The sequence below is a fragment of the Grampus griseus genome, assembly GCF_964374135.1.
Source record: "Grampus griseus genome assembly, chromosome: 4".
Taxonomy (NCBI): domain Eukaryota; kingdom Metazoa; phylum Chordata; class Mammalia; order Artiodactyla; family Delphinidae; genus Grampus; species Grampus griseus.
Genome location: NC_138997.1, coordinates 26,590,575 through 26,615,279, shown reverse-complemented (window position 1 = coordinate 26,615,279; position 24,705 = coordinate 26,590,575). Strand labels below are relative to the sequence as shown.

Genomic DNA, 24,705 nt, shown 5'->3' with positions numbered 1-24,705 from the left:
TTATATTTTGATTCAGAAGATACATATATTCGTAGATATGTTAACATATAAGTAACTGAAGCTCTCAGAGTGCATCTATATAAGCACAAAAAAAAAATCATGTGTTTCTAAAATAAGTATAAAGAAATGTCAGAGGGCTTCCCTGGTGGCGCAGAGGTTGAGAGTCTGCCTGCCGATGCAGGGGACACGGGTTCGTGCCCCGGTCCGGGAAGATCCCATATGCCGCGGAGCAGCTAGGCCCGTGAGCCATGGCCGCTGAGCCTGCGCGTCCGGAGCCTGTGCTCCCCAACAGGAAAGGCCACAACAGTGAGAGGCCCGTGTAATGAGGAAAAAAAAAAAAAAAAAAAAAAAAGAAATGTCAGAGTAACTTACAAAATAGTTTCAAATGTTCCACACACTGGTTCTTAACTTAGGTTGCATAAGCATTGTGAATTGTATTAGAAATAGTTGGTTACCAATAATTGCTGAAAGTACCAAGGTTTGGATGGATGCGCTTGCTTTAGAACAAACTTGAATAAAGATTATCCCATAAATATCCCACGCTCACTCACATTCCAATATAATTTCTTTCATGGGGACTTTTTTTTTTTAAGGGTGGAGTTACAGCTAGGATGGCAGAAGTTGTACCTGATTGCAGAGTCCTTGAGACCATATAGCAAAAGGAATAATACTCATTACACATTGCTGTGCAAACAAGGCCGAGAACCACTATTTAGAAGTGATTCTTTGACTTCATGGCTCTGGGTGCACTGTGTACAATTTATGATGTCTTGCTTCGTGTTTATGCACCACAGCCTCTAGCAACCATAAATTAGATCTTCAAAGAAACACATTCCTCTTATATCACGAAATTCGACTAGCAGAGCAACTTGCTATTTATACTTACAGGTTCCACAAACTCAAACTTCTTCCTCTCTTGGATTTCCTGAAGCTTACACACATATTCAAGAGACAGTTCGTAAAAGTGTTGCCGGTTCTGTTCCACTTGGATATCTGCCTATGTTAAAATAATGGAGGCCAGTCAAATTAGAGATGGTTCGGAGTGAAACTCTTTGCCCGAGGTCTGCAAAACTACAGTCCATGGGCCAAATATAGCCTGCTGCCTGTTATTCTAAACGAAGCTGTACTGGACCAGCGCCAGGACTACTCCTTTATGCATCTTCTATGTAGACTTGCGGGTACAACAGCTGACTTGAGTGGTTGCAACAGGGACCTCGTGATCTTCAAAAGTCTAAAATATTTACTAACTGACTCTCTGCAGACATCGTTTGCAAACCCCTGCTCTCTGTGACAAGACTGGCCCCGAAGGACAGAAGATCAAACAGTAAAAGGCACTTCATGAAAAACCTACCCAACCACAACGGACACCCAAGGTGGAACCGCACATGTAGAACCCAAATTACATAAACATTATTTCCATTAACAAATCGCCTAAGAATGAAGTGGCCCAGGAAGGAGGGCTGAGCAAATTCCAGTCGCCACAGCTCTCAGGAGTGAGGGCAGCAGGTGAGGAAGTGACGGCACCATCTCAAGAACTTGGCTTTTGCAGAGAGGCCTGGGCTGGAAGCCCATCTGCAGGCAGTCACTCTCCTAAGTCCTCACCATGTCCTGTCCCCTGGGAGGGAACAGGCACCAGATGGTCAGGAGACTATTCCAAAGAAAGGTTCCAGCTTCTCTTGTCTAACTAGAAGGGAATTGAGAGAGGGGATGGTTCCACAGAGGAACAGTAGTGAAACCTCTGGTCCTCAGAACTGTTCTTACAAGGCATCTTGTATTTCCTAACTCAGCTAATTTTATGTCCAGAAGTATTTATCTGGACATTTCTCCAAAGAGGCCATATCTAAGCACAGAGAAAGATGCTGGACATCACTTGTCATTAGGGAAACAGAAATCAAAGCCACAAGGTATCACCTCACACTTATCAAAAACAAAAAACAAACAAAAGATATCAGAAAATAATCCAAAAAACCCTATCTCCCCCCACCAAAATAAAAAACAAAAAAAAAAACAGAAAAATAACAAGTATTGGTAAAGATGTGGAGAAACTGGAACTTTGTGCACTGCTGGTGGAAATGTAAAATGATGCAACTGTTATGGAAAACAGTATGGCAGTTCTCTAAAAAAAACAAACAAAAAAAACTTAAAAATAGAATGACCATATGATCCTGCAATTCCATTTCTGGGTATATACTCACAAGAACTGCAAGCAGGGACTCAAAGAGATTCTTGCACACACACATTCACAGTAGCATTATTCACAACAGCTAAAGGGTAGAAGCAACCAAAGTGTCCACCGACAGGTGAAGGCATAAACAAAATGTGGTCTCCAAAGATAATGGAATGTTATTCAGCCACAGAATGCAAGGACATTCTGGCACTGCTACAACATGCATGAACCCTGAGAACATTATGCTAAGTGAAATGAGCCAGTCACAGAAGGACAGATGCTGTATGATTTATCTTAGATAAGGTAGCTGGAACAGTGAAATTCACAGAGACAGGAAGCAGGATGGTGGTCCCTGGGGAGCTGGGAGCACAAGGGGGCTGGGGAGTTAGTGTTTAATGGGCACAGAGTTTTCAGTATCTCAAGCTGAAAGGGCTCTGGAGCTGGAATGTGGTGGTTACTGACAACAGTGTGACTGTACTTAATGACACCGAATGAACTGCATGCCTGAACTTGGTTAAAATCATGCTTTGTTGTGTATATTTTACCACCACAAAAAGTTTTTAATTTGGGGGAAAAAAAGTATTTATCTAACAGGTGATCATTTTTTTGGCATCGTATCCTTTTTTAATTAAAGTAATGTTTAACTATAATAAGAGTGTTTGTTACTAAGCCAAAATGAGAATTTCTATCTAACACTCATAAAAATCATGATTTTTTTATGCCTCTAAGATCCAGAGATGGAGAGTTCAGCCACTAGCAGTTAACAGACACAACTCCCATGAGAAACAATGTGAGTGTGTTGAGTATTTAATAAAATGGAGATAGGGGAGGTTAAGGGTGGATTTTTCATGTTATTGTTACTAGGAAATGTCCTTCAAGAAAATGACACCAGGGTCAGATTTACCAAGGTGGTTTTTTAATTTAATTTTAGTGGATTCTCTCGCCTGGCTGTGTTACTGCAATTACCCCGGCATGGCAGGTCAGCTTCTGTCCACAGCTTCCTAATGCTCTGGGTGTTCAGAACCACTGTGCCAGGTGCAGCATGGTCAATCACAAGAAACCCTGGGACTGCTGGTAACCCGTAATTTACAACAATGCCACAGACATCCAAATTATACCTAGCAGCACCGTCCTTTAGCCTGACTCAGTCTAAAAGGCAATCACTATATATGTGATGTAAGGAAAAGTGTATGTGGTCTTTGTCTCAGACTTCCTGGCACAAATCTCCTAAAACCCTTGGAATTTCCTGAGCGAGAGAAGTGTCTCTAGTCATTTGTAAGGAGCCCCTTTTGAGAGCGCTTGAGTTTATGCTAATGAGGTGATTTAGGGTAGGGGCCCAAGATAGCACTCATTAGAGGGGTAGAACTTTCGGCTCTACCCACCTATTTCTGGGAAGAGGGGAACACTATAAATTAAGTTCTATAACAGCTCTTGAACAAGAGCTCATGAGCTTCCAGGTTGGTAATGTAAAAAATTAATAAACGGAAAACTCACCAGAAGGGGGAGCTCACATGGCTTCAGACCATCGCAGAGCCCAACAAGAAGAAAGACCACTCTTCTTTCCTGGCTAGGACCCAGCCCAAGAAAAGCCAGGGACTCTTTACTATAGCCCTCTCAACTCTCTTTCCCTCTCAACAAAAGTGTTGTCCTTCCCTTGCCGTGCAGAAACTTGCCCTTGGTTCCCCATGGTTGCAGACCCTAAACTGCAATTCTCTGCTGATCCCGAATAAACCCATCTTTGCTGGAGAAATACCTAGCAGACTATTTATTTCAGGTTAACAGGAAACACATCCACTTGCCTAGAGAGTGACGTACCGCAGTTCCATGAGGACAGAAGTTTCTGCACTTGGGACCCTTCCAGAACCCGCCCTGTGCACCTCTTCATCTGGCTGTTCAACTGTATCCTCTATATTATCTGTTATAATAAACTGCTAAACTTAACTAAAGGTTTCTGAGTTCTGTGAGCCGCTCTAGCAAGGAAGGGGTCATAGGAACCTCTTCTTTGTAGCCAGTCAGAAGCACAGGTCCAGGGCTTGGGACTGATGTCGGAAGTGGGGTAGTCTTTTATTTTTTTTTTAACTGAATTACAGTTGATTTACAAGGTGTTAGTCTCTGGTGTACAGCAATGTGATTCAGTTATACACACATACACATTCTTTTTCACATTCTTTTCCTTTATGGTTTATTACAGGATATTGAATATAATTCCTTGTGCTATGCAGTAGGACCTTGTTGTTTACCCATTCTGTAGATAATAGTTTGCATCTGCTAGTCAGAAGTGGGGCAATCTTGTCCAACTGAGCCCTTAACCTGTTGGATCTGATGCTGTCTCTAGGTAGTGTCAGAGGTGAGTCAGTTGCTTGGTGGTGTTGGAAAACACACATTACATTTGAACTATACTTTTTATTACACCAAGCAAAAGTCATTTTTTTAAAACAAACATACAATTTCAATTTGATTATCATCTCATTTCTAACCATTCTTGCTGTTAATATGTATAAAAGAAGTAGATCACTCACACAAAGATATTCAAAGGATCTATTTCTCTGGTCATATTTACTGAAACATAATTATGTGACGACTCAGTGCCGACTTAAAAAAAATGTACAGCGTGCGAGCTGTGAGTTCAGTTTGATTTGGGGCAAAACGAGGACTACAGCCCTGGAGCAGTTAGTTCCTCAGAGCTAGGCTAGTGACTTAATCCTTGTAGAGACAGGTGGCAGGTGCCAATTTTTAATTGGCATCAGGAAACAAAAATATACTTCAAAAATCAGCAGTCATGGAATGTTCTCGAATATCCAATTCTTGTTCTAGTGCAAATATTAATTAGAATGTCGGGTTGTGATGGAGGCAGAAGCCATTGTGCTCAATAAACAGAGCTACAGGTAAAGGTACTAATAGAATTACTAAAATTGCCAGCCTGGTGTCCGCCATAATTTCCTCCTGTTATTTTCATTGGAAACAAGAGGAAAGAATAGATAGCAAGTTTCTATGCCTTTGGTCAGTACCAGTCTCAGCAACCTTTATTAATCTCTTGAGCACCTCAGTTTACTGAAGATGAGCAATGCATTAGCCACTGCCAAAAGTAACCAAAATCCAGATCTAACCTTTTCCCCATTAACGAGCATCCCCCTTCTTACGGCCTTCACGCTTGCAATGGAAAGCTAGGTCAAGTGGGAGTCTCTATGTCTGTAAAGAGCAAAGAGAGCAAGACAGCCAAGAATATGTAATTTAAGTGAAACTAAAATGATTCTCCTTGAGGGTCTCTTCAAATTTCCCATCTGGAGTTTAATTATCTTTGGGAATGATGAAACTATCAAAGCCCTACCTCACAACCTTCACACTTGTTCATTGGGTAAATATTTATTAAGTGCCTATTCCCTGACAAGTCTCATTCTAGGCACTGAGGACAGAGTGTTGAACAGAACACAGCTGTTGCCTGCAAGGAGCTTACATCCTATGGGAAGAAGCCATGTAACAACGGAATATGTAGTGAGTCAAAAGGCTGTCAGAGGGCTTCCCTGGTGGCGCAGTGGTTGAGAGTCTGTCTGCCGATGCAGGGGACACGGGTTCGTGCCCCAGTCTGGGAGGATCCCACATGCCGCGGAGCGGCTGGGCCCGTGAGCCATGGCCGCTGAGCCTGCGCTCCACAACGGGAGAGGCCGCAACAGTGAGAGGCCCGCGAACAGCAAAAAAAAAAAAAAAAAAAAAAAAGAAAAGGCTGTCAGAGTATGAAAAAAAAATAAAGGAGAGTAAGGGGGACACTCTAAATAAGATGGCTGGAAAACTTCTCCAGTAAGGAGAAGTCTGAGTGGAGAGTATTTGGAAGACTATTTGAAGGAGTGAGGCATGCAGATCTGGCAGAAGGATGAACAAAGCACAGGCCCTCAGCATGGAACCAAGCCAGAGCAAGGCAGCCACGTGGGTGTGAGGGCAGGTGGGATGCGCCCAGGGCCTCTAAAGGGAGCTGTTAGGAGTATTTAGAGAAGAGGAACACGAAGGCTCACTCCGCTGTTGTACAGAAAATAAACTGTAGGGACACGCTGGTGAAAGCAGGGTGGCCTTTGCAGTAATCTGTGCAAGAGATGCCGGGTGACAGGGGTGGGGAGTCAGGAGAACTGGCCATAGTCCGAGAATATTCTGAAGCTAAAGAAGACATAGGCTGATGGTCTAGATGTGGGGTGAGAGCGAAAGGGCCAAGACTGACTTTACAGACTTTGCCTAATGATACCTCATTAGATAGTGAGGTGGAGATGGAAAGTGACCCGGCGCATGAAAATCCCTTCAGGATACCTGAAAACAGAGATCAGGGGAGAAGAGAGGTAGAAAAATGCTAGCATAAAGAGAGCCTCGAAGAGCAACAGCTGTCATTTCAAAAAAGACAGAGGGTAGGAGATGAGGGAGCACACATAACAAGTGCATGGTTTCCTACGTAATATGGAAGAGAGAATGGAGCCCTACCCACAGTATTGGAGTGAGGATCAAATGGTACAAAAGGGCCTCTCACTTTTACAGAACGTCAAATGCCATCTAAACGTCCGTCAAAAGTACTAGCGAGGGCTTCCCTGGTGGCGCAGTGGTTGAGAGTCCGCCTGCCGATGCAGGGGACACGGGTTCGTGCCCCGGTCCAGGAAGATCCCACATGCTGCGGAGTGGCTGGGCCTGTGAGCCATGGCCGCTGAGCCTGCACGTCCGGAGCCTGTGCTCCGCAACGGAAGAGGCCACAACAGTGAGAGGGCCGCGTACCGCAAAAAAAGAAAAAAAAAAAAAAAAGTACTAGCGAGACAAAAGAAAACGTGACGTGTAGGTAATGTCAAAATAACCCCGCCACACACACACATACACACACACACACACACACACAGAGTTTGCAACTAAATCTGTGACATGTAAACATAACCCAGGTTTATTCTACAATGTTGTCATTTTGATGATATTTCACTAAGTGTATATTATAGTGGCATATCATGCCTGGATTCCTTATGTGTTTAAAAATAAACAAATGGAAGAAAAAAAAATCACACTTTTGTGGGATGAGTCAAGATCCTTACAGCTGCAAACAGCATTATGTTTAAGGAAAGCATATGTTACAAACTGTAAACAACTGAGTTTCCATTCAAGTGTGCGAGTGAGGAAAAACAGGTGGCAGGGGATTTAAGAAACAGAAAGAGAAAATGAGAGACAAGATATAAATTCCTTTCTTCTTACATACAGCTCCCTCCAAAAACAAAAAAATGAGTCTGTTAACACAAGTAAAACAGATGCTCTCTTTCCAATGAAGGTGAAAACTCCTGAATCTTCTGTGTTAAGATTAATGCTGCCTTCACATAAAAGCCAAATGGGGGAGGAGCTTATTCAATTCACTTTCAAGAAATCTTGAAAGCCAATTAATGAATCTATTCCTGAAAATCATATATCTGTTCTCAGTTATGCTGGTTAAAATGACTGTTCCTGTGAAAATACACTCAGAACCAAAACTTTTAATACTATGAATCCACACTGCATTAATCACCCTAAGAGGTCTATATTTTACATCTTGTTCCAAAAGAGCTCTTTTATTCATGGTGATACCTGGTCATTTTTTCCACCTCTAATAATCCTGGATGAAATGTTTTCAAAAGAAAAGCACAGTTTTTTAAAAAAAGACATGCACTGATTACTGAATTTTAGAAACAAGTTAACAGAAAAATAAAAACAATACCTCTTGTAAATGTGAGTCTTTCTTTTTCGCTGATAAATTCAAATGTTTATCAATTAGGCTATAGTTCTTTTCTGTCTCTTTGTCAAACTTCTTTTTCTCTTCCTACAAATCAGAAAAACATAGACAACTGTGATTACAAAAGGGAAAAAAAAGGCATACACATAGTTAATCCATTGGGAAACTCAAAATATGAAAAATACCCCAAAATAAAAGAAAATACCACGAAGTGTGAAGGAGTTATCTGGAAACTCTATCTGCACCCAGGCCATACTGCTTACTACTCATCAAGACAGCGTTAGGATTGAAGAGTCACTTATTTTTTTTCTTTTTTTCCTTTAATGGGCTTTTTTCCAAGCCTGTTATTTTTCAACTCTTCATACGTATCAGTGTTTGGAATTAATGCCATTCACTTGTCCTTCCATTCAAAAAAATATATATTTTTAAGATGAACACATAATAAGAACATAAAGTTTAAAAAAGTAAACTTGCTACAGTACAGATTTTGGCACAGAAATGGAATTCACTTAAAACTGAGTAAGTTTTGATCTACATTAAAAAAAAATCATCATCATCACCACTGGGGCAGTAGGAAATATCTTAAAAGATCTTCCCCAATTGTCCAGTATGAATATCACAATAAAATCCTCTGACCAGGAATGTCATCTACTCACCCAAACCTTAGGAATGATTTCTTTAGCACTGTCTAGAATACTAGCAATAGGTCGACAAGGCCTAAAATAATACTGACATACTTGTACCAAGATCCTTTGGTTAACATTACAAACATTTCTCAGGCACTGCCTGGAAACAGCACTTGCTTTCCTTTTGCTAGAGTAGCTTTTTTTTATTTTTTTAAATATATTTTTCAAATATTTATTGGAGTATACTTGATTTGCGATGCTGTGTTATTTTCAGGTGTACAGCAAAGTGAATCAGTTATACATATATCCACTTTTTTTAGATTCTTTTCCCATATAGGTCATTATAGAGTACTGAATAGAGTTCCCTGTGCATTTTTATTTTTTTAAATACATCTTTATTGGAGTACAATTGCTTCACAATGCTGTGTTAGTTTCTGTTGCACAACAAAGTAAATCAGCCATATGCATACACAGATCCCCATATCCCCTCCCTCCTGAGCCTTCCTCCCACCCTCCCTATTTCACAAGGAACCAAATTTTTTTAAGGCAGCAGCGAAGACAGAGTATCTCCCCAACACTGCTTGCCAAAGGTAAGTAGATTTCTCATAAACATTTCGGAGCACCAATGAGCACACGCGATGTCCTCATGCTGTCAAAATGTTTCCATTAACTTCAAACTCTCACCAACTCTCCAAGGCTTCCTGAAAAGGAACATTCCCTTCCCTATTTTCCAACCTCTGTTTTCTAGGTCAAAAATAATGGATTCTCCCAGCCTTTTCTGGAATGATCTTTTCCCTATTAAGCAAAAGGAGTAAATAAAGCACAAAAATTCTGTTTCTTCACATTTATTATCATTTTCTCACTCCGCGGGACTACAAACTATTGTGAGAAGCCAGGAAGGGAGCTCTGCCAGCCCACCTTAAGACCCTAAATTAATCCCCACACTGATGGACGAGACAGACTCGGGAACTGTTACTTCTTCCCATTTCTACTCCAAGTTTAATTACCAACTAGCTGCACATCTTTTGGGGCGGGGGAGGGGAATACCTAACAATACAGAACCTTAGTTTTCCTACTGAAAAGATCAGGGATTTGGTTTTGTACTAGTTCATTCTTAGACCCAATCCTAAAATTCTGTGACCCTACAGTTCGCCTATGTATGAGAATAGTCAAACTTCTGTTGAAACAGAAGCACATTTTTTCTTTATGTCCTAGGTCTAATTTACAACTATTTTTTTAAAAGCTTAAGGCATTAATACTACATGGTTACTCTCTTTTCTGCTTTTCATTATGACGCACTTCCTGAACAATTTTAATGACTAACAGAAAATAAGCTAAAAAGAACATATGGCCACTACTTCAAAATCTCCACTATTTTTAAAAGTTCATATTGCAGAGCATACACTGGATTAGGTGTCAGAGACGCAGGTTCTAGCAGCCACGCATTGTTCTGTGACACTGCCCCAGGGTCACAGCATTCTCTGAGCATCAGTTTCTCAGGTTTAAATGAGATAGAAATGGAGGTGACACAGCTGCATTTACCGCAAGTACGCTGCAAAGCGAGATCACGTGGTTAAACGTGCTCACCATCTGCAGATTAGTACTTACCAGAGAACACTGAAAACATTTTTACTCCTTTGATTTCATGTGAATCACAGAATGGGACAAAGGATGCAGTGATGCTAAAGTCAGCAGTCAAAACACCCCAGCACACGCAGCAATAGTGGGGCATGTAAATTAGCATGTGGGTTAGGTTGGGAATGAAAGAAAATGGTTCTATCAAGGCTCTGTGAAGAAAGAATTTAGCCAAGAAACAACATCACGCCCACCAATTAGAGTGGAAATATAATTGTTCGTACTTGGTATGGTATTATACAAACGCTACTGTGTTTTGTTTTTGAATCTTAAGACTCAGATAATTGTTTCTCCTTGCATTTCTTCTCAAGGTCACTATAGAATATTCTGTTTCTTTGTATTCATATGACTTTTGGCACTTAAATAATATGAATTTTAAAAGGAATTGTGTTCAAGCAGCATTCAATAAAGAATGGAGCCCTTTTTCTTCAACACTGCAATGTAGGATACATATATATGTATGTGTGTGTATAGATATATAGATATATATATATACACACATATATATAATAAATTGAGCCATATGAGACAAAAGGCTCTATCAAGGATCAAATTAATACAATGAAAGCTTTTTTATGAAACAGCATTACTCAAGTGAGTCTGAGTCAAGCGGGAAGTAAAACTCAGTAAGGAAAGGTGGAGGCAAGGGCAAATCAGGTAGCCCACATCTATTCTAGGGCGGCAGGCAGCCATAACAGAGCCCCTGCAGATTTCTGCCATGTGGAGATATAAGCCCAGTACACAGACCTTGTCTTCCGATTTTTCTGGAACAGCTGGAAAACCCAGTGATTTTTAAATGGTGGCAACAAAAAAGGTTTTTTTTCAGTTTTAACATGAGTAAGCCAAACAAAATGTTTACAAGTTAAAGATGACTCATGGGAAGTCAGCTTGTAATGTTATAAAATCACACATGCAAAAACAACAACAAAAAAAACAGTGAAGAAGAGCTATTACTTAAAACAGCATAACTAGTCAAATAAGATGTACATGGTGTAAATGGTAGAGGGCCTTAATAAACCTAAGAAACAAAACATAAATAATCAGGTTTTTTGAATCTATTAGAAGTAAACATATATATATATATATATATAAAGGTTTCATCACAAATCACTGGATAAAAAAATATTACTCAACCAATGGTGTGGGTATAACTGGTTAACTAGCTGGAAATAAAAAGAGAACCATGTCTCAAATCAAAATTAATTCCAGATGGACTGAAAGAGCCACAAGTAAAAAAATGAAGCCAAAAAAGAGTATTTTCAATCAGATCTCAGAACAGAGAAGGAACTTCTGAGCAAAAGAGAAATGGAAGAAGCCATAAGAACTTCTAGATATCAAAAATACACAAGAAATAAGGCAAAAGGCAAACAACAGGCAGGGAGAAGATACAATTAATACGGAAGAAAAGAAGTAAACGTTCCTAACACATAAAACACTCTTTATTGAGCAAGTTTTTACTCAAATCACACATTACACTTCCAAGGAAAAATGAGTAAAGAACATATAAAGAATTCACAAAAGTTTGAACACACCTGTGAACTGTCCACATTTCTGCAGGGTACTAGAATTTTTTGCTTTGTTTTAGAAGAAGGGGAAATTTTTAAGTTACCAGGTAACTTTCTTTTTTAAATATTTTTGGTATTTTACAAATTTTCTAGGATGAGGAAATGAAAAGACTTATTTTCAAACTATGAACAGTAAATAATAAGGCCTGACTAGTCTAGACAGGAGCTTAAATACTTTCTTAGAGATTCCAACTCCTTCTCCCTCTTTATTTAAATAAAAAGGTGGGAGTAATGCTGCACATACAAGAAACAAGATTCACAGCACATACAACACACTCGGCAGGAGCACTTTTTCCTGTATATCCAGGCCAACCAGAGCTTTGCAATCCCTGTTCTGCTCCCCTGGTCCACCAACACCCTACAGCCCAGGGCATTGGAAATTCAGCCTTTACCCCCAAACCAGGCGGTGGAAATGCCACCTCTTCCATGAAGTACTCCTTGTCTCCTCCAGTGGGGGGACAGCCGCCTCCCTCAACTCCTGCACCAATGTCACCAGTCCTCCTTGACACTTCATTTGCCTACCCAACCCCCCACCCCCTTTTGCCTTTAAGCTCCTTCAGCCTCTCCACGGCAATGAGAATTCAGCCTCTACCTGCACACCCAGTAGGCGCCCAGGAGATATCGGTCAGAGGACATGGGAAGGGAGAAGCCTATAGAGCAGCGACACCGACCCTGACAAAGTGCCCCTGCTGGTTCCGGTGCCGTTGCTCTCGAGTCACCTATCCATCACCTTAGCACCATCCGGCCAGGGGGGTCACAAGCCACAGTGCTTGAACCCGGCACGCCAAGAGTGGACAAAAACCTGCACAGTTCTTTTTGGCAAGCTGATATGGAGCATGTCACAAAGGGGATCCTAAAAGAACTGCAACTGTGTATATGCCAGGCCCTGCACTAGACCCCAGAAATATCTTAGCAAATGCACGGAAGCCTCGTGAAAACCTTCAGAGACCGGTGTCCTAAGTCTCGTTTTAAAGATCAGGAAACAGGCTCAGAGGCCTTAAGTAACTTGCCCCAAATCACAGAGCCACTTAAGGGGCAGAAGGATTCCAAACGAGGGAGAATCAGGTCTTCCTGAAAGACTTTCCTGGCGCTCCAAAGCCAAGATGATAGGACACCTACAGAGCACCGATGCTTACTCGTATTAGAGCACTTTTCACGGTGCATTTTTATTGCCTTTTTTTTAATTTTGACATCACCCACACAGACTTGCCAACTTCTTAAAGGCCGACCAGTGTTTTAATTCATAGTTGTATATCCCAAGGCCTCTCGCACTGTGCCATATGATAGGCCTGATAAGGTTGTTATTACTAAAAATGAAAGAAATGTGATTAAATCACATTTTTCCTGCTCTATCAAACATAATTTGAGAAATTATTCAAATAAATTTGCTTTTTAACCCACATTGTGCAGTCATTTACAGAATCTCAGGAAGTTGATTTTTATTAAACATTTAGTCGTTAGGCATAGTCTTGAAAAGAGATACAAAGGAAATACAGAGTGAGAGTCTGGTAATGGCTGAGCTACTAAGGTATAATTTATGAAATAAACATTTTTTCAAGCCTTCTGGTTAAACCTTTTACTCTATTGAATAAAACAGTAATCAGCTCTTTGCAAAACAGCATTTGAATAGGCTCTATAAATTATCAGTATCATTTCGTTGTATCCGTTTGATTATTTGCATGCTGCCCCTTTCAGAGAAAGCAATTTTAAATTCTCCCACTGTTAACTCTTAGCAAGTTCTAGTATTTCTTGGAGTTTGTACACAATGCACTTGGCTCCGATGTCGTCTGGTGCCTGTATTAGTTTCCTGTGGCTAAACTGACATTTAATGAGCAATGGTTATCGACAAAATGTTATGCAGATACTTAGGAATAAGTGACAAGCTTCTGGGGAAGGGAAAAGAGCTTCCGTGAAAGTAAAGCTAAGAGAGGCCGTGAAGAAAACTCTGAACTGATGGGACACAGCACAGAACGACTGTGTCCCGCAGTGGGAAATGGGGCTCTTTAAACAGAGACAAGAACCGGGCAGGCACATGAGAAAATGTGGCAGAACCTACAGGACGGAGGTTGAAGCCCAAACCAAACAGACGTGACTGACAGGGAACATATCCAAATAGAAGTGAAACAGCAGAAAAGAAGTCCTGGGGGCTCCTAAAAAATCCAGTTTACAAAAGCCACCTAGCAGTTTCGATTATGTTAAAAACACAAATTACACATGTCACTGGGATGCTGGAAAATGAAGAAGTAAATGGAACTGAAAGAGTTTGCGTATAAAAGCGAAAGACAGGACCGTCCCAGATGGGAAAAAGGAGACGGGAAAGAAAAGATAAACATTTTGACAAGGGTATCTAAAAACTTCTGCTGCGGTCAACGTTTAAAGACTTTTGTCTTTTTCTCCCCACATGAAAACTGCTTCACGGTATTTAAAAAAAGATCTTTAACCTAAGAGAATTTAAGTTATTTTTAAGTATCCTGCGTAAGTAAATAAACCACTGGAACAAGAGCGTGTGCTTTTCAAAATAGGACTGGTGTTTAGAAAGCACAAATGGAGAAAATCATCAAATATCCAGGTTCTAAGCCCTTTCCTGGTTCTTCTAGAATAGAATAGAAGAACAGTAGAATTGGTTTATTTATTAAATATGTTATAGTAAGACAGAGTGGAGGCTGGTAGAAAATAAAGAAACAAGCATAGGTTTTTCTCTTAAAGATTTAACAATCTAATGAAAAAGACAGATGCTTATATATCACTATATAACCTAGAAAACTACCTTTCTCTACTGTTTAATACACAAAACTGCCAGTAAAAAAAAGGCTTCTCCCAGGTAACATCGATAGGTGTGACAAGCAGCACACACACTGTACTGAACAAGAGTGTAGGATACACCCTTCATAAACCTGAAGCCAGAAAAAAAAACATGAAGAAAGAAAGAAATGGGGGACTTCCCTGGCAGTCCAGTGGTTAAGACTCTGTGCTTCCACTGCAGGGGGTGCGGTTCGATCCCGGTCAGAGAACTGAGAGCCCGCATGCCATGAAGTGCGGCGGAGGGGAGGGGAGGGGAGAAAATGTTTTTAAATAAGAAGAAGAAAGAAAGAAAGAAAGAACTGGGACTTCAGGATAGAATTTGGCCATTACACAGCTCAAGAGACAAAGTATTAAAATAATTTAACCTTGTAATATGGCAATTTATTTTGCAAGCTGCTCTGCAGGTTAGGCTATACAGTGAGTTAAGCCTTGAACAATGCAGAGGTTAGGGACGCCAACCTAGGAGCAGTTGAAAATCCGAGTAGAGCTTAGAGTCGGTCCTCAACATAGGCGGTTCCACATCCGTGGATTCAGCCAACCGTGGATCCTGTAGTACTGTAGTATTTACTAATGAAAAACACCCACATAGAAGTGGACCCACACAGTTCAGACCTGAGTTGTTCAAGGGTCAACCACACTTAGAACGGGCACAACATGAGAAGCTGGGCAAATCTTGGGAGGAGAAGGAGTCAGTAGAAGACTCAAGGCCAGACATTTCTAAAAACCCAGTAGGTAAATAAAAAGGAAATACATCTATCAATTAAGTCACATTCATTTTTCATGTACATAATCTAACCCTTATCCTTCCCGACCATCATCCAAGTAAAGTAAGAAAAAGAAGAAATGTTTACATTCAGTACCTGCCATGAAATGTTCAAAGAGAAAGAACCAAGATTATTCAAGCTTTAAGACAGCCTATGAAGATCAGAGAAAACAGAATCATGAAACTGCAAACTAGAGCAGTCAGATCCCCAGTCTGTCATCTTACAGGTAAGAAACTAAAGCCAATTACTTGCCCAAGGTCACAGATGTGAAGCCAGACCCCCCAATGTCCTGCTACAAAGCCAGCAGACACAAACCAGCTTCATGCAGCTCAGCAAACGATTCCAGGAAGAGGACTTGGGGGGGTACCCCCACTGACCTCCCCTCAAAATACAGCCCTTCGTTAAAAACTGTAAAATATCATGCCAAAAAGAAGTGTCTAATATGTTAACAGGTCACTTAAAGGAGAACTGAGTCTATAAACAGCAGCTAAAAAGCTGGCCCTCTCTGGATCCATTTGTATAGCTATCGCCATGGAGACCACAATGTTTATTCGTAGAAAGGGATTTTAATAGTTTATTTACAAAGATAAAGGAAAAAAAAAACCTCACATCACCAATGCATGGGGGAAAAAAAGACAAATATAAAACCTCTCTTCCCTACCTAAAACTGAAGTTATTCCCGTCTCCTTAGGCCAAGCCAAAAATGGTCAACAACACGGAAACGCTATTTTTTCTCCCTCAAGTACGTGCACAACATTCAAGAGAGGCTGGTGGAAATTACTTCTCTGAGTTAATTTCAAAGCTTCTTAGTTAGCAGATGTTAGAAGTTGCTAAATACATCCTAGGCTCCCAGTGGCAAAGTCCCTGCACTATTCCCAGAAATCCTGGCTACATCCCAGAGCTCTGAGTACAGAGTCTGTGGTTCACTCACCTCTGAATCCCCAGCACCCATAACAATGCTGGCACATAACAGACGCTCAATAAATTTGTGTTAAATTGAAGGAAATACATCCCAATACAGTAAGCCCCCTACATACGAATGAGCTGCATTCCAAGAGTGCATTCGTAAGTCCAATTTGTTCGTACGTCCAACAAAGTTAGCCTAGGTACCCAACTAACACAATTGGCTATATAATACTGTACTGTAATAGGTTTGTAACACTTTTCACACAAATAATACACAAAAAACAAACACAAAAAATAAAGAAAACATTTTTAACCTTACAGTACAGTAATCTTACAGACACATCAACTAACAACATGACTGGACATACGAACACACGTTCACATCTTTGAAAGTTTGCAACTTGAAGGTTCGTATGTAGAGGACTTACTGTAACCGAATATTCTCTTTCTAGTTTCAGTGGCATGCTGGTGTAGCAGCATTTCTAATCTTAAACCCTAGTATGATGCTACAGTCTGCCATCAAGCTGAGGCGGGCATGGAAATCACTGCCCTTCCTACAGAGATAAGATGTTTCTATACAGAGTAAACGTGTTGTCTGCTTAAAGATATTTTTAAAACTCTACATGGAAAGGTGCAGCCAAAGATGATTACGAGAGGTTTTACCATCCAGTCCAGGCGTTTCTGTTTTGTTTTCAATTTCATATTCCCCCAGAAGGGACAAAGCACGTTTGAAACATAAAACAACAGACGGTGGACTCCAACATCTCCTTCAACGCTGCTAACTGTGAACCGAGCGTACGCTCAAGCAGCAGAGGTGTCTACAGTTGCTGTTTACAAGTGTGCTCAAATTAGACACAAACCTTGACGGCTCCAAGTTGCTCTTTTCTGAATTTTTCCAAGGGTTTAATCAGGGTTTCGGTGACACTTAATGCCTAGAGAACAAGAGTGATAACAGAAGAGCAGAGTATTAGCTTTCCAAAGAGGAAAAAGTTAGTCTTTCATTTCCCTCTTCCACCCCACCCAGAAACAAAATGAACAACACACTGAACTGCTTTATCTCACCCTGCCAATGTGACCATTAAATCACTTCTAAACTTATTAACACACCAAATATCCATAAATATTTTCGGGGAAGAGGAGGTGTGGCAAAGTGCCAGGGAAATGTGCAACCTAGCCCCAATACAGCCCTTTTCTTCAGGGAAACAGCAAGAGGGTTGGCTTCAAACAACAAAGGGGTCTATCACATTCATTAACAGAACACTTCTGTTGGAAGGTTTTTTTTTTTTTCTCCCACTGCTCAGAAATTTAAAAGTCGATGACATTCCATTATTAGTGATCAGACTACATAATGTAGAGGGCTAGGTTTGTGGCTACAAGTTTAAATGTAGCAGGACAGCCCTTCATCACTGAAAATTCCTCATGAGGATTTAGGCTATGCTAGCAAAGCAGAGTCACTGGAGCTCAGGACAGTCAGTCACCCAAATATTCAGAGAGCTGGCAAGGTCACCAGGACAGGAACCACACACAGACTCCACCCACAACCTCACTCATTTTTATATTGGCTCGTTTGGGGCTTCTCATTTTAAGACAGAATCTACATATCACTTATATGTGGAATGTAAAAAAAGACAACAGGGACTTCCCTGGTGGTCCAGTGGCTAAGACTCCACGCTCCCAAATAAGGGGGACCTGAGTTCAATCCTTGGCTGGGAAACTAGAGTCCACATGCCACAACTAAGACCCAGATCAGCCAAAATGAATAACTAAATAAATAAATATTAAAAAATAAAATAAGGTATAAGGAAATAAAGTACAATATGAGGAATACAGCCAATATTTTTAATAACTATAAATGGAGTATAACCTTTAAAAGTTGTGAATCAATTACAAGAGACAAAGAAGGACATTACATAATGATGAAGGGATCAATCCAAGAAGAAGATATAACAACTGTAAATATTTATGCACCCAACATAGGAGCACCTCAACGCATAGGGCAAACGCTAACAGCCATAAAACAGAAAATCAACAGGAACACAATCAGAGTAGGGGACTTTAACACCCCACTTTCACCAATGGACAGATCATCCAAAATGAAAATAAATAAGGAAACACAAGCTTGAAATGACACATTAAACAAGATGGACTTAATTGATATTTATAGGACATTCCATCCAAAAACAACAGAATACACTTTCTTCTCAAGTGCTCATGGGACATTCTCCAGGATAGACCATATCTTGGGTCACAAATCAAGCCTTGGTAAATTTAAGAAAATTGAAATCGTATCAAGTATCTTTTCTGACCACAACACTATGAGACTAGATATCAATTACAGGAAAAAAAATCTGCAAAAACTACAAACACATGGAGGCTAAACAACACACTACTAAATAACCAAGAGATTACTAAAGAAATCAAAGAGGAAATCAAAAAATACCTAGAAACAAATGACAATGAAAACATGACAACCCAAAACTTATGGGATGTAGCAAAAGCAGTTCTAAGAGGGAAGTTTATAGCAATACAATCCTACCTCAAGAAACGAGAAAATCTCAAATAAACAAGCTAACTTTATACCTAAAGCAATTAGAGAAAGAAGAACAAAAAAAAAAAACACCAAAGGTAGCAGAACGAAAGAAATCATAAAGATCAGATCAGAAATAAATGAAAAACAAATGAAGGAGACAATAGCAAAGATCAATAAAACTAAAAGCTGAGAAGATAAACAAAACTGATAATCCATTAGCCAGACTCATCATGAAAAAAAGGGAGAAGACTTAAATCAATAGAATTAGAAATGAAAAAGGAGAAATAACAACTGACACTTCAGAAATACAAAGGATCATGAGAGATTACTACAAGCAGCTATCTACCAATAAAATGGACAATCTGGAAGAAATGGACAAATTCTTAAAAAGCACAACCTTCCGACACTGAACCAGGAAGAAATAGAAAATATAAACAGACCAATCACAAGCACTGAAAATGAGGCTGTGAATACAAATCTTCCAAAAAACAAAAGCCCAGAACCAGATGGCTTCACAGGCGAATTCTTTCAAACATTTAGAGAAGAGCTACCACCTATGCTTCTCAAACTCTTCCAAAATATAGCAGGGGGAGGAACACTCCCAAACTCATTCTACAAGGCGACCATCACGCTGATACCAAATCCAAACAAAGATGTCACAAAGAAAGAACACTATAGGCCAATATCACTGATAAACATAGATGCAAAAATCCTCAACAAAATACTAGCAAACAGAATACAGCAGCACATTAAAAGGATCATACACCATGATCAAGTGGGGTTTATCCCAGGAATGCAAGGATTTTTCAATATACCCAAATCAATCAATGTGATACACCATATTAAAAACTGAAGGATAAAAACCATATGATCATCTCAATAGATGAAGAAAAAGCTTTCGACAAAATTCAACACGCATTTATGATAAAAACTCTCTGGAAAGTGGGCATAGAGGGAACTTACCTCAACATAATAAAGGCCATATATGACAAACCCACAGCCAACATCGTCCTCAGTGGTGAAAAACTGAAATCATTTCCTCTAAGATCAGGAACAAGACAAGGTTGCCCATTCTCGCCACTTAGTATTCAACATAATTTTGGAAGTTTTAGCCACAGCAATCAGAGAAGAAAAAGTAATAAAAGGAATCCAAATTGGAAAAGAAGAAGTAAAGCTGTCACTGTTTGCAGATGACATGATGCTATACACAGAGAATCCTAAAGATGCTACCAGAAAACTACTAGAGCTAATCAATGAATTTGGTAGGGTAGCAGGATACAAAATTAATGCACAGAAATCTCTTGCATTCCTATACAGTAATGATGAAACATCTGAAATAGAAATTAAGGAAACACTCCCATTTACCATTGCAACAAAAAGAATAAAATACCTAGGAATGAACGTACCTACGGAGAAAAAAGACCTGTATGCAGAAAACTATAAGACACTGATGAAAGAAAATAAAGATGATACAAACAGTTGAAGAGATACACTATGTTCTTGGATTGGAAGAATCAACATTGTGAAAATGACTCTACTACCCAAAGCAATCTACAGATTCAGTGCAATCCCTCTCAAACAACCAATGGCATTTTTCACAGAACTAGAATAAAAATGTTCACAAGTTGTATGGAACACAAAAGACCCCGAATAGCCAAAGCAATCTTGAGAAAGAAAAACGGAGCTGGAGGAATCAGGCTCTGAGACTTCAGACAATATTACAAAGCTACAGTAACCAAGGCAGTACGGTGCTGGCAGAAAAACAGAAATATAGATCAATGGAACAGGAGAGAAAGCCAGAGATAAACCCACACACATATGGTCACCTTATTTTTGATAAAGGAGGCAAGAATATACAACGGAGAAAAGACAGCCTCTTCAATAAGTGGTGCTGGGAAAATTGGACAGGTAAAAGAATGAAATTAGAACACTCCCTAATACCATACACAAAAATAAACTCAAAATGGGGCTTCCATGGTGGCACAGTGGTTGGGAGTCCACCTGCCAATGCGGGGGACACAGGTTCATGCCCCGGTCCGGGAGGATCCCGCGTGCCGCGGAGCGGCTGGGCCTGTGAGCCATGGCCGCTAAGCCTGAGCGTCCAGAGCCTGTGCTCCACAACGGGAGAGGCCACAACAGTGAGAGGCCCGTGTACTGCAAAAAAAATAAATAATAATAAATAAATAAATAAGTAAACTCAAAATGGATTAAAGACCTAAATGTAAGGCCAGACACTATAAAACTCTTAGAGGAAAATATAGGCACAACACTCTATGACATAAATCACAGCAAGATCCTTTTTGACCCACCTCTTAGAGAAATGGAAATAAAAACAAAAATAAACAAATGGGACCTAATGAAATTTAAAAGCTTTTGCACAGCAAAGGAAACCATAAAAAGACGAAGAGACAACCCTCAGAATGGGAGAACATATTTTCAAATGAAGCAACTGACAAAGGATTAATCTCCAAAATTTACAAGCAGCTCATGCAGCTCAATATTAAAAAAACAAACAACACAATCCAAAAATGGGCAGAAGACCTAAATACATATTTCTCCGAAGAAGATATACAGATTGCCAACAAACACATGAAAGGATGCTCAACATCACTAATCATTAGAGAAATGCAAATCAAAACCACAATGAGGTATCTACTCATACCAATCAGAATGGCCATCATCAAAAAATCTATAAATAATAAATGCCGGAGAGGGTGTGGAGAAAACGGAACACTCTTGCACAGTTGGTGGGAATGTGAATTGATACAGCCACTATGGAGAACAGTACAGACGTTCCTTAAAAAACTAAAAATAGAACTACCATATGACCCAGCAATCCCACTACTGGGCATATACCCTGAGAAAACCATAATTCGAAAAGAGTCATGTACCACAATGTTCATTGCAGCTCTATTTACAATAGCCAGGACGTGGAAGCAACCTAAGTGTCCATCAACAGATGAACAGATAAAGAAGATGTGGTATATATACACAATGGAATATTACTCAGCCATCAAAAGAAACGAAATTGAGTTATTTGTAGTGAGGTGGATGGACCTAGAGTCTGTCATACAGAGTGAAGTAAGTCAGAAAGAGAAAAACAAATACTGTATGCTAACACACATATATGGAATTTAAAAAAAAAAAGGCTCTGAAGAACCTAGGGGCAGGACAGGAATAGAGACACAGACATAGAGAATGGAGTTGAGGACACGGGCAGGGGGAAGCATAAGCTGGGACGTAGTGAGAGTGAGGCATGGACGTATATACGCTACCAAATATAAAATAGATAGCTAGTGGGAAGCAGCTATATAGCACAGGGAGATCAGCTCGGTGCTTTGTGACCACCTAGAGGAGTGGGAGAGGGAGGGTGAGAGGGAGACACAAGAGGGAGGAGATATGGGGATATATGCTTATGTATAGCTGCTGCACTTTGTTATAAACGGAATCTAACACACCATTGGTAAAGCAATTATACTCCAATAAAGATGTTAAAAAAATTGTGAATCACTATACTGCACACCTGTAACTTACATAATACTGTACATCAACTATACTTCGATTTAAAATTTTTTAATAAAAATAAAATAAAATAAGAATCTACAACAAACAATGCTGAAAATGCACATAGAAGGGAATATTTACCGAAGGAGAATGCATTTAACCACAATGTGCTAGTGAGTAGTAGCGTTCTCACCACCTCCAGAAGGATTCAGAATAGAAAAGCAACCCTCAAAACACTTGACAACAATGTGCCATCCCTCTTGTTACAAAAAAAGCCCCCCAAAAATCCAAGCTTAAAATTACAGAAAAAAATAAGTGACTCACAACAGGAAAGGATTCTTCATTTAACCCTAGGCTCCTTTGCAGTGTTTCATTATGGACGGGTTTCTCCCAAAGAGACCATTCATCCAGTGACATGCAGAATCCTCAGAAAAAAATGATCCTGTCCACACTCGAGATGCCCAGAGCTTGCTTAAACTCTCTTCCCCAGGCCGGCCACTGGACTTCACTCACTCCAGCCCTGACAATTTGTTACTTAGGTATCAAAGAGTTGAGGCAACAGACAGAGTTAAGAGCAATCACTAGTCAATGGAAAGGGATCATCTTCAAAATACGATCATTTTATCCTCTTCATATTGTAGGCCACGTGACCTGCAACAAGGGCAAACCAAAGAGCAGAGCAGGGACACGGCAGCACATGCCAGGAATCCTGACGACTCGAAACAATATGGAATGCCCCAAGGTCCACCTGGGAAAGCAGATGAGAGGCTCTGCCATACATTTTCAAGGTGATCCAACTGACACACAACATCTCAAAATAATTTAAAGCTCACTTCCCTTAGCACCAGTATCATCTCCTAGGCATCCACATCTGGACCTAGCCTACTAGTGGTCCTGAATAAACCCACATTTGATCGTCCGTGGAGGCTGGATGAAGCAAGACAGGGGTTTAACTGTGTGAGCTGCAGAGAAATTAAAGAATGAATGAGATCTCAGCAATATCCACGGAAAGGAGGGAGAAAGGGCCAGACTAGAGTTGGTTTATAAATAAAGGGTGAGGACATTTGTGGGAACGACCCTTCTTCAAAAGGACGGCCACGAAGGACAGAATCAAAAGAAGACAATGGTTGAAACAGAACACGAGGTAAAGTGAAGGCAGATTGTTTTTTAAGAAGATCAGTACTTAAACCCACACAACATTACTACACTGTAAAGCAATTATACTCCAATAAAGATGTTAAAAAAAAAAAAAAAGATGACAGCACATCTCCATGCCCATGCGAAGACTCCAGAAAAGATGGTTCAAAGTCTCTAACGTGGGAGGAAACGGAATGCTGACCCGTCACAGGAGTAGAGATCCCGCCTGCCCTTGTAATAGGAAGCAAGGAGAAAGCAACGGCCCAATGGGTTTGTAGGTTTCATGAACAGAAGCTGAAGAAGTTGCTACCAGATAGTTATTTTTTCCGAGAAGTACAAGGCAAGGTCAGTTCTCAAGATATGAGGCGTGGTGAGAAGTCTGAATAAAGCGGGGCATGAAAGAAGGAATCATTACAAACAGGGAGGAGAGCACTTCCTGGGCTGAAGGCCCTTTGAGAGAGGTGAACAGGAGTTTCGGAGGACATCCATCGGGCTTTGTGAGACTAGCAAGGCAGGGAGAAGGTGAGCAGTTCGATTCACCTGCGCTAAGAGTACGCCCGAGAGATGTAAGCCCATCAGCGTAACATGATGTGGTGTGCACAGTGTGGGTGAGAACAGGAAGCTGCCTGGGTGAGGGAAGACTTCCTGAGGGGATAATGCAGACCTGAGCCTGAAACAGAGTACAGGAGCTCTCCAGGTCAAGGATAAGAGTAAAACAAAGGCCCTCCATGAGAGAGGGGAAAACAGCATTTCCAGTGCACGGAAGTACCAGCAATTCAGCATCACTAAAGCCCCTGAAGAAGTCAGGAAGCAGCGGAGGAGGTGGACGAGATCCGATGGGCTCCAGTGGCCGTCAGAACAGGACCCGGAGATGCTCAGTCGGGGCTAGATGTGTGCATCAACAACATGGGTACACGAAGACCTTTTAAAATTCAAACCCTGAAACTCCATACCCTGGAGTAAACACTGTCGTTCACAAAAGGACCAGGACACAAAGATTCCACATGAGCAATTTTATATTTGTCCTTCACTTGGAGAATTTGATGCAATATTTGTCTGACCTTCAAGGGCTAGCACTAGCATAGACAAAATATATAAGGAGTTTCCACCTTACCATTGGCAGGTCAATAAGCCTGTTTCCAAATCAAAGAAAACAGTAGTTGTGACAGGCACCACTCTAATGCAATTCTTTAATAAAAAAAAGTTTTAATTTTTTTTTAATTTTTTATTTAAAATTATCATTTTCCTTCCTTAAGAAAGTCTGATTATGTCATTTCTGAATTGAACCCTAGGCATTCTGTTCAAGGACAAAATCATGAAGTAGCTGGTAAATGCTTCAGAGTAAGGCAATGT

General features: G+C 40.4%; 1 protein-coding gene across 2 annotated transcripts in view; it reads right to left on the bottom strand.

The window, feature by feature from the left end:
- The window catches only part of ARHGAP10 (Rho GTPase activating protein 10), a 326,233-nt gene that overhangs the window by 201,522 nt on the left and 100,006 nt on the right, over window positions 1-24,705 (bottom strand). The window contains exons 4-6 of one of the 2 annotated variants that reach the window (XM_082652719.1): window positions 17,042-17,113; window positions 7,869-7,970; window positions 887-997 (exon numbers count right to left, since the gene is read on the bottom strand). In XM_082652719.1, coding sequence (XP_082508845.1) covers window positions 887-997; window positions 7,869-7,970; window positions 17,042-17,113 — 285 coding nt within the window. The remainder of the gene's footprint in view (window positions 1-886; window positions 998-7,868; window positions 7,971-17,041; window positions 17,114-24,705) is intronic. The other variant, XM_082652720.1, reaches the window with a different exon arrangement.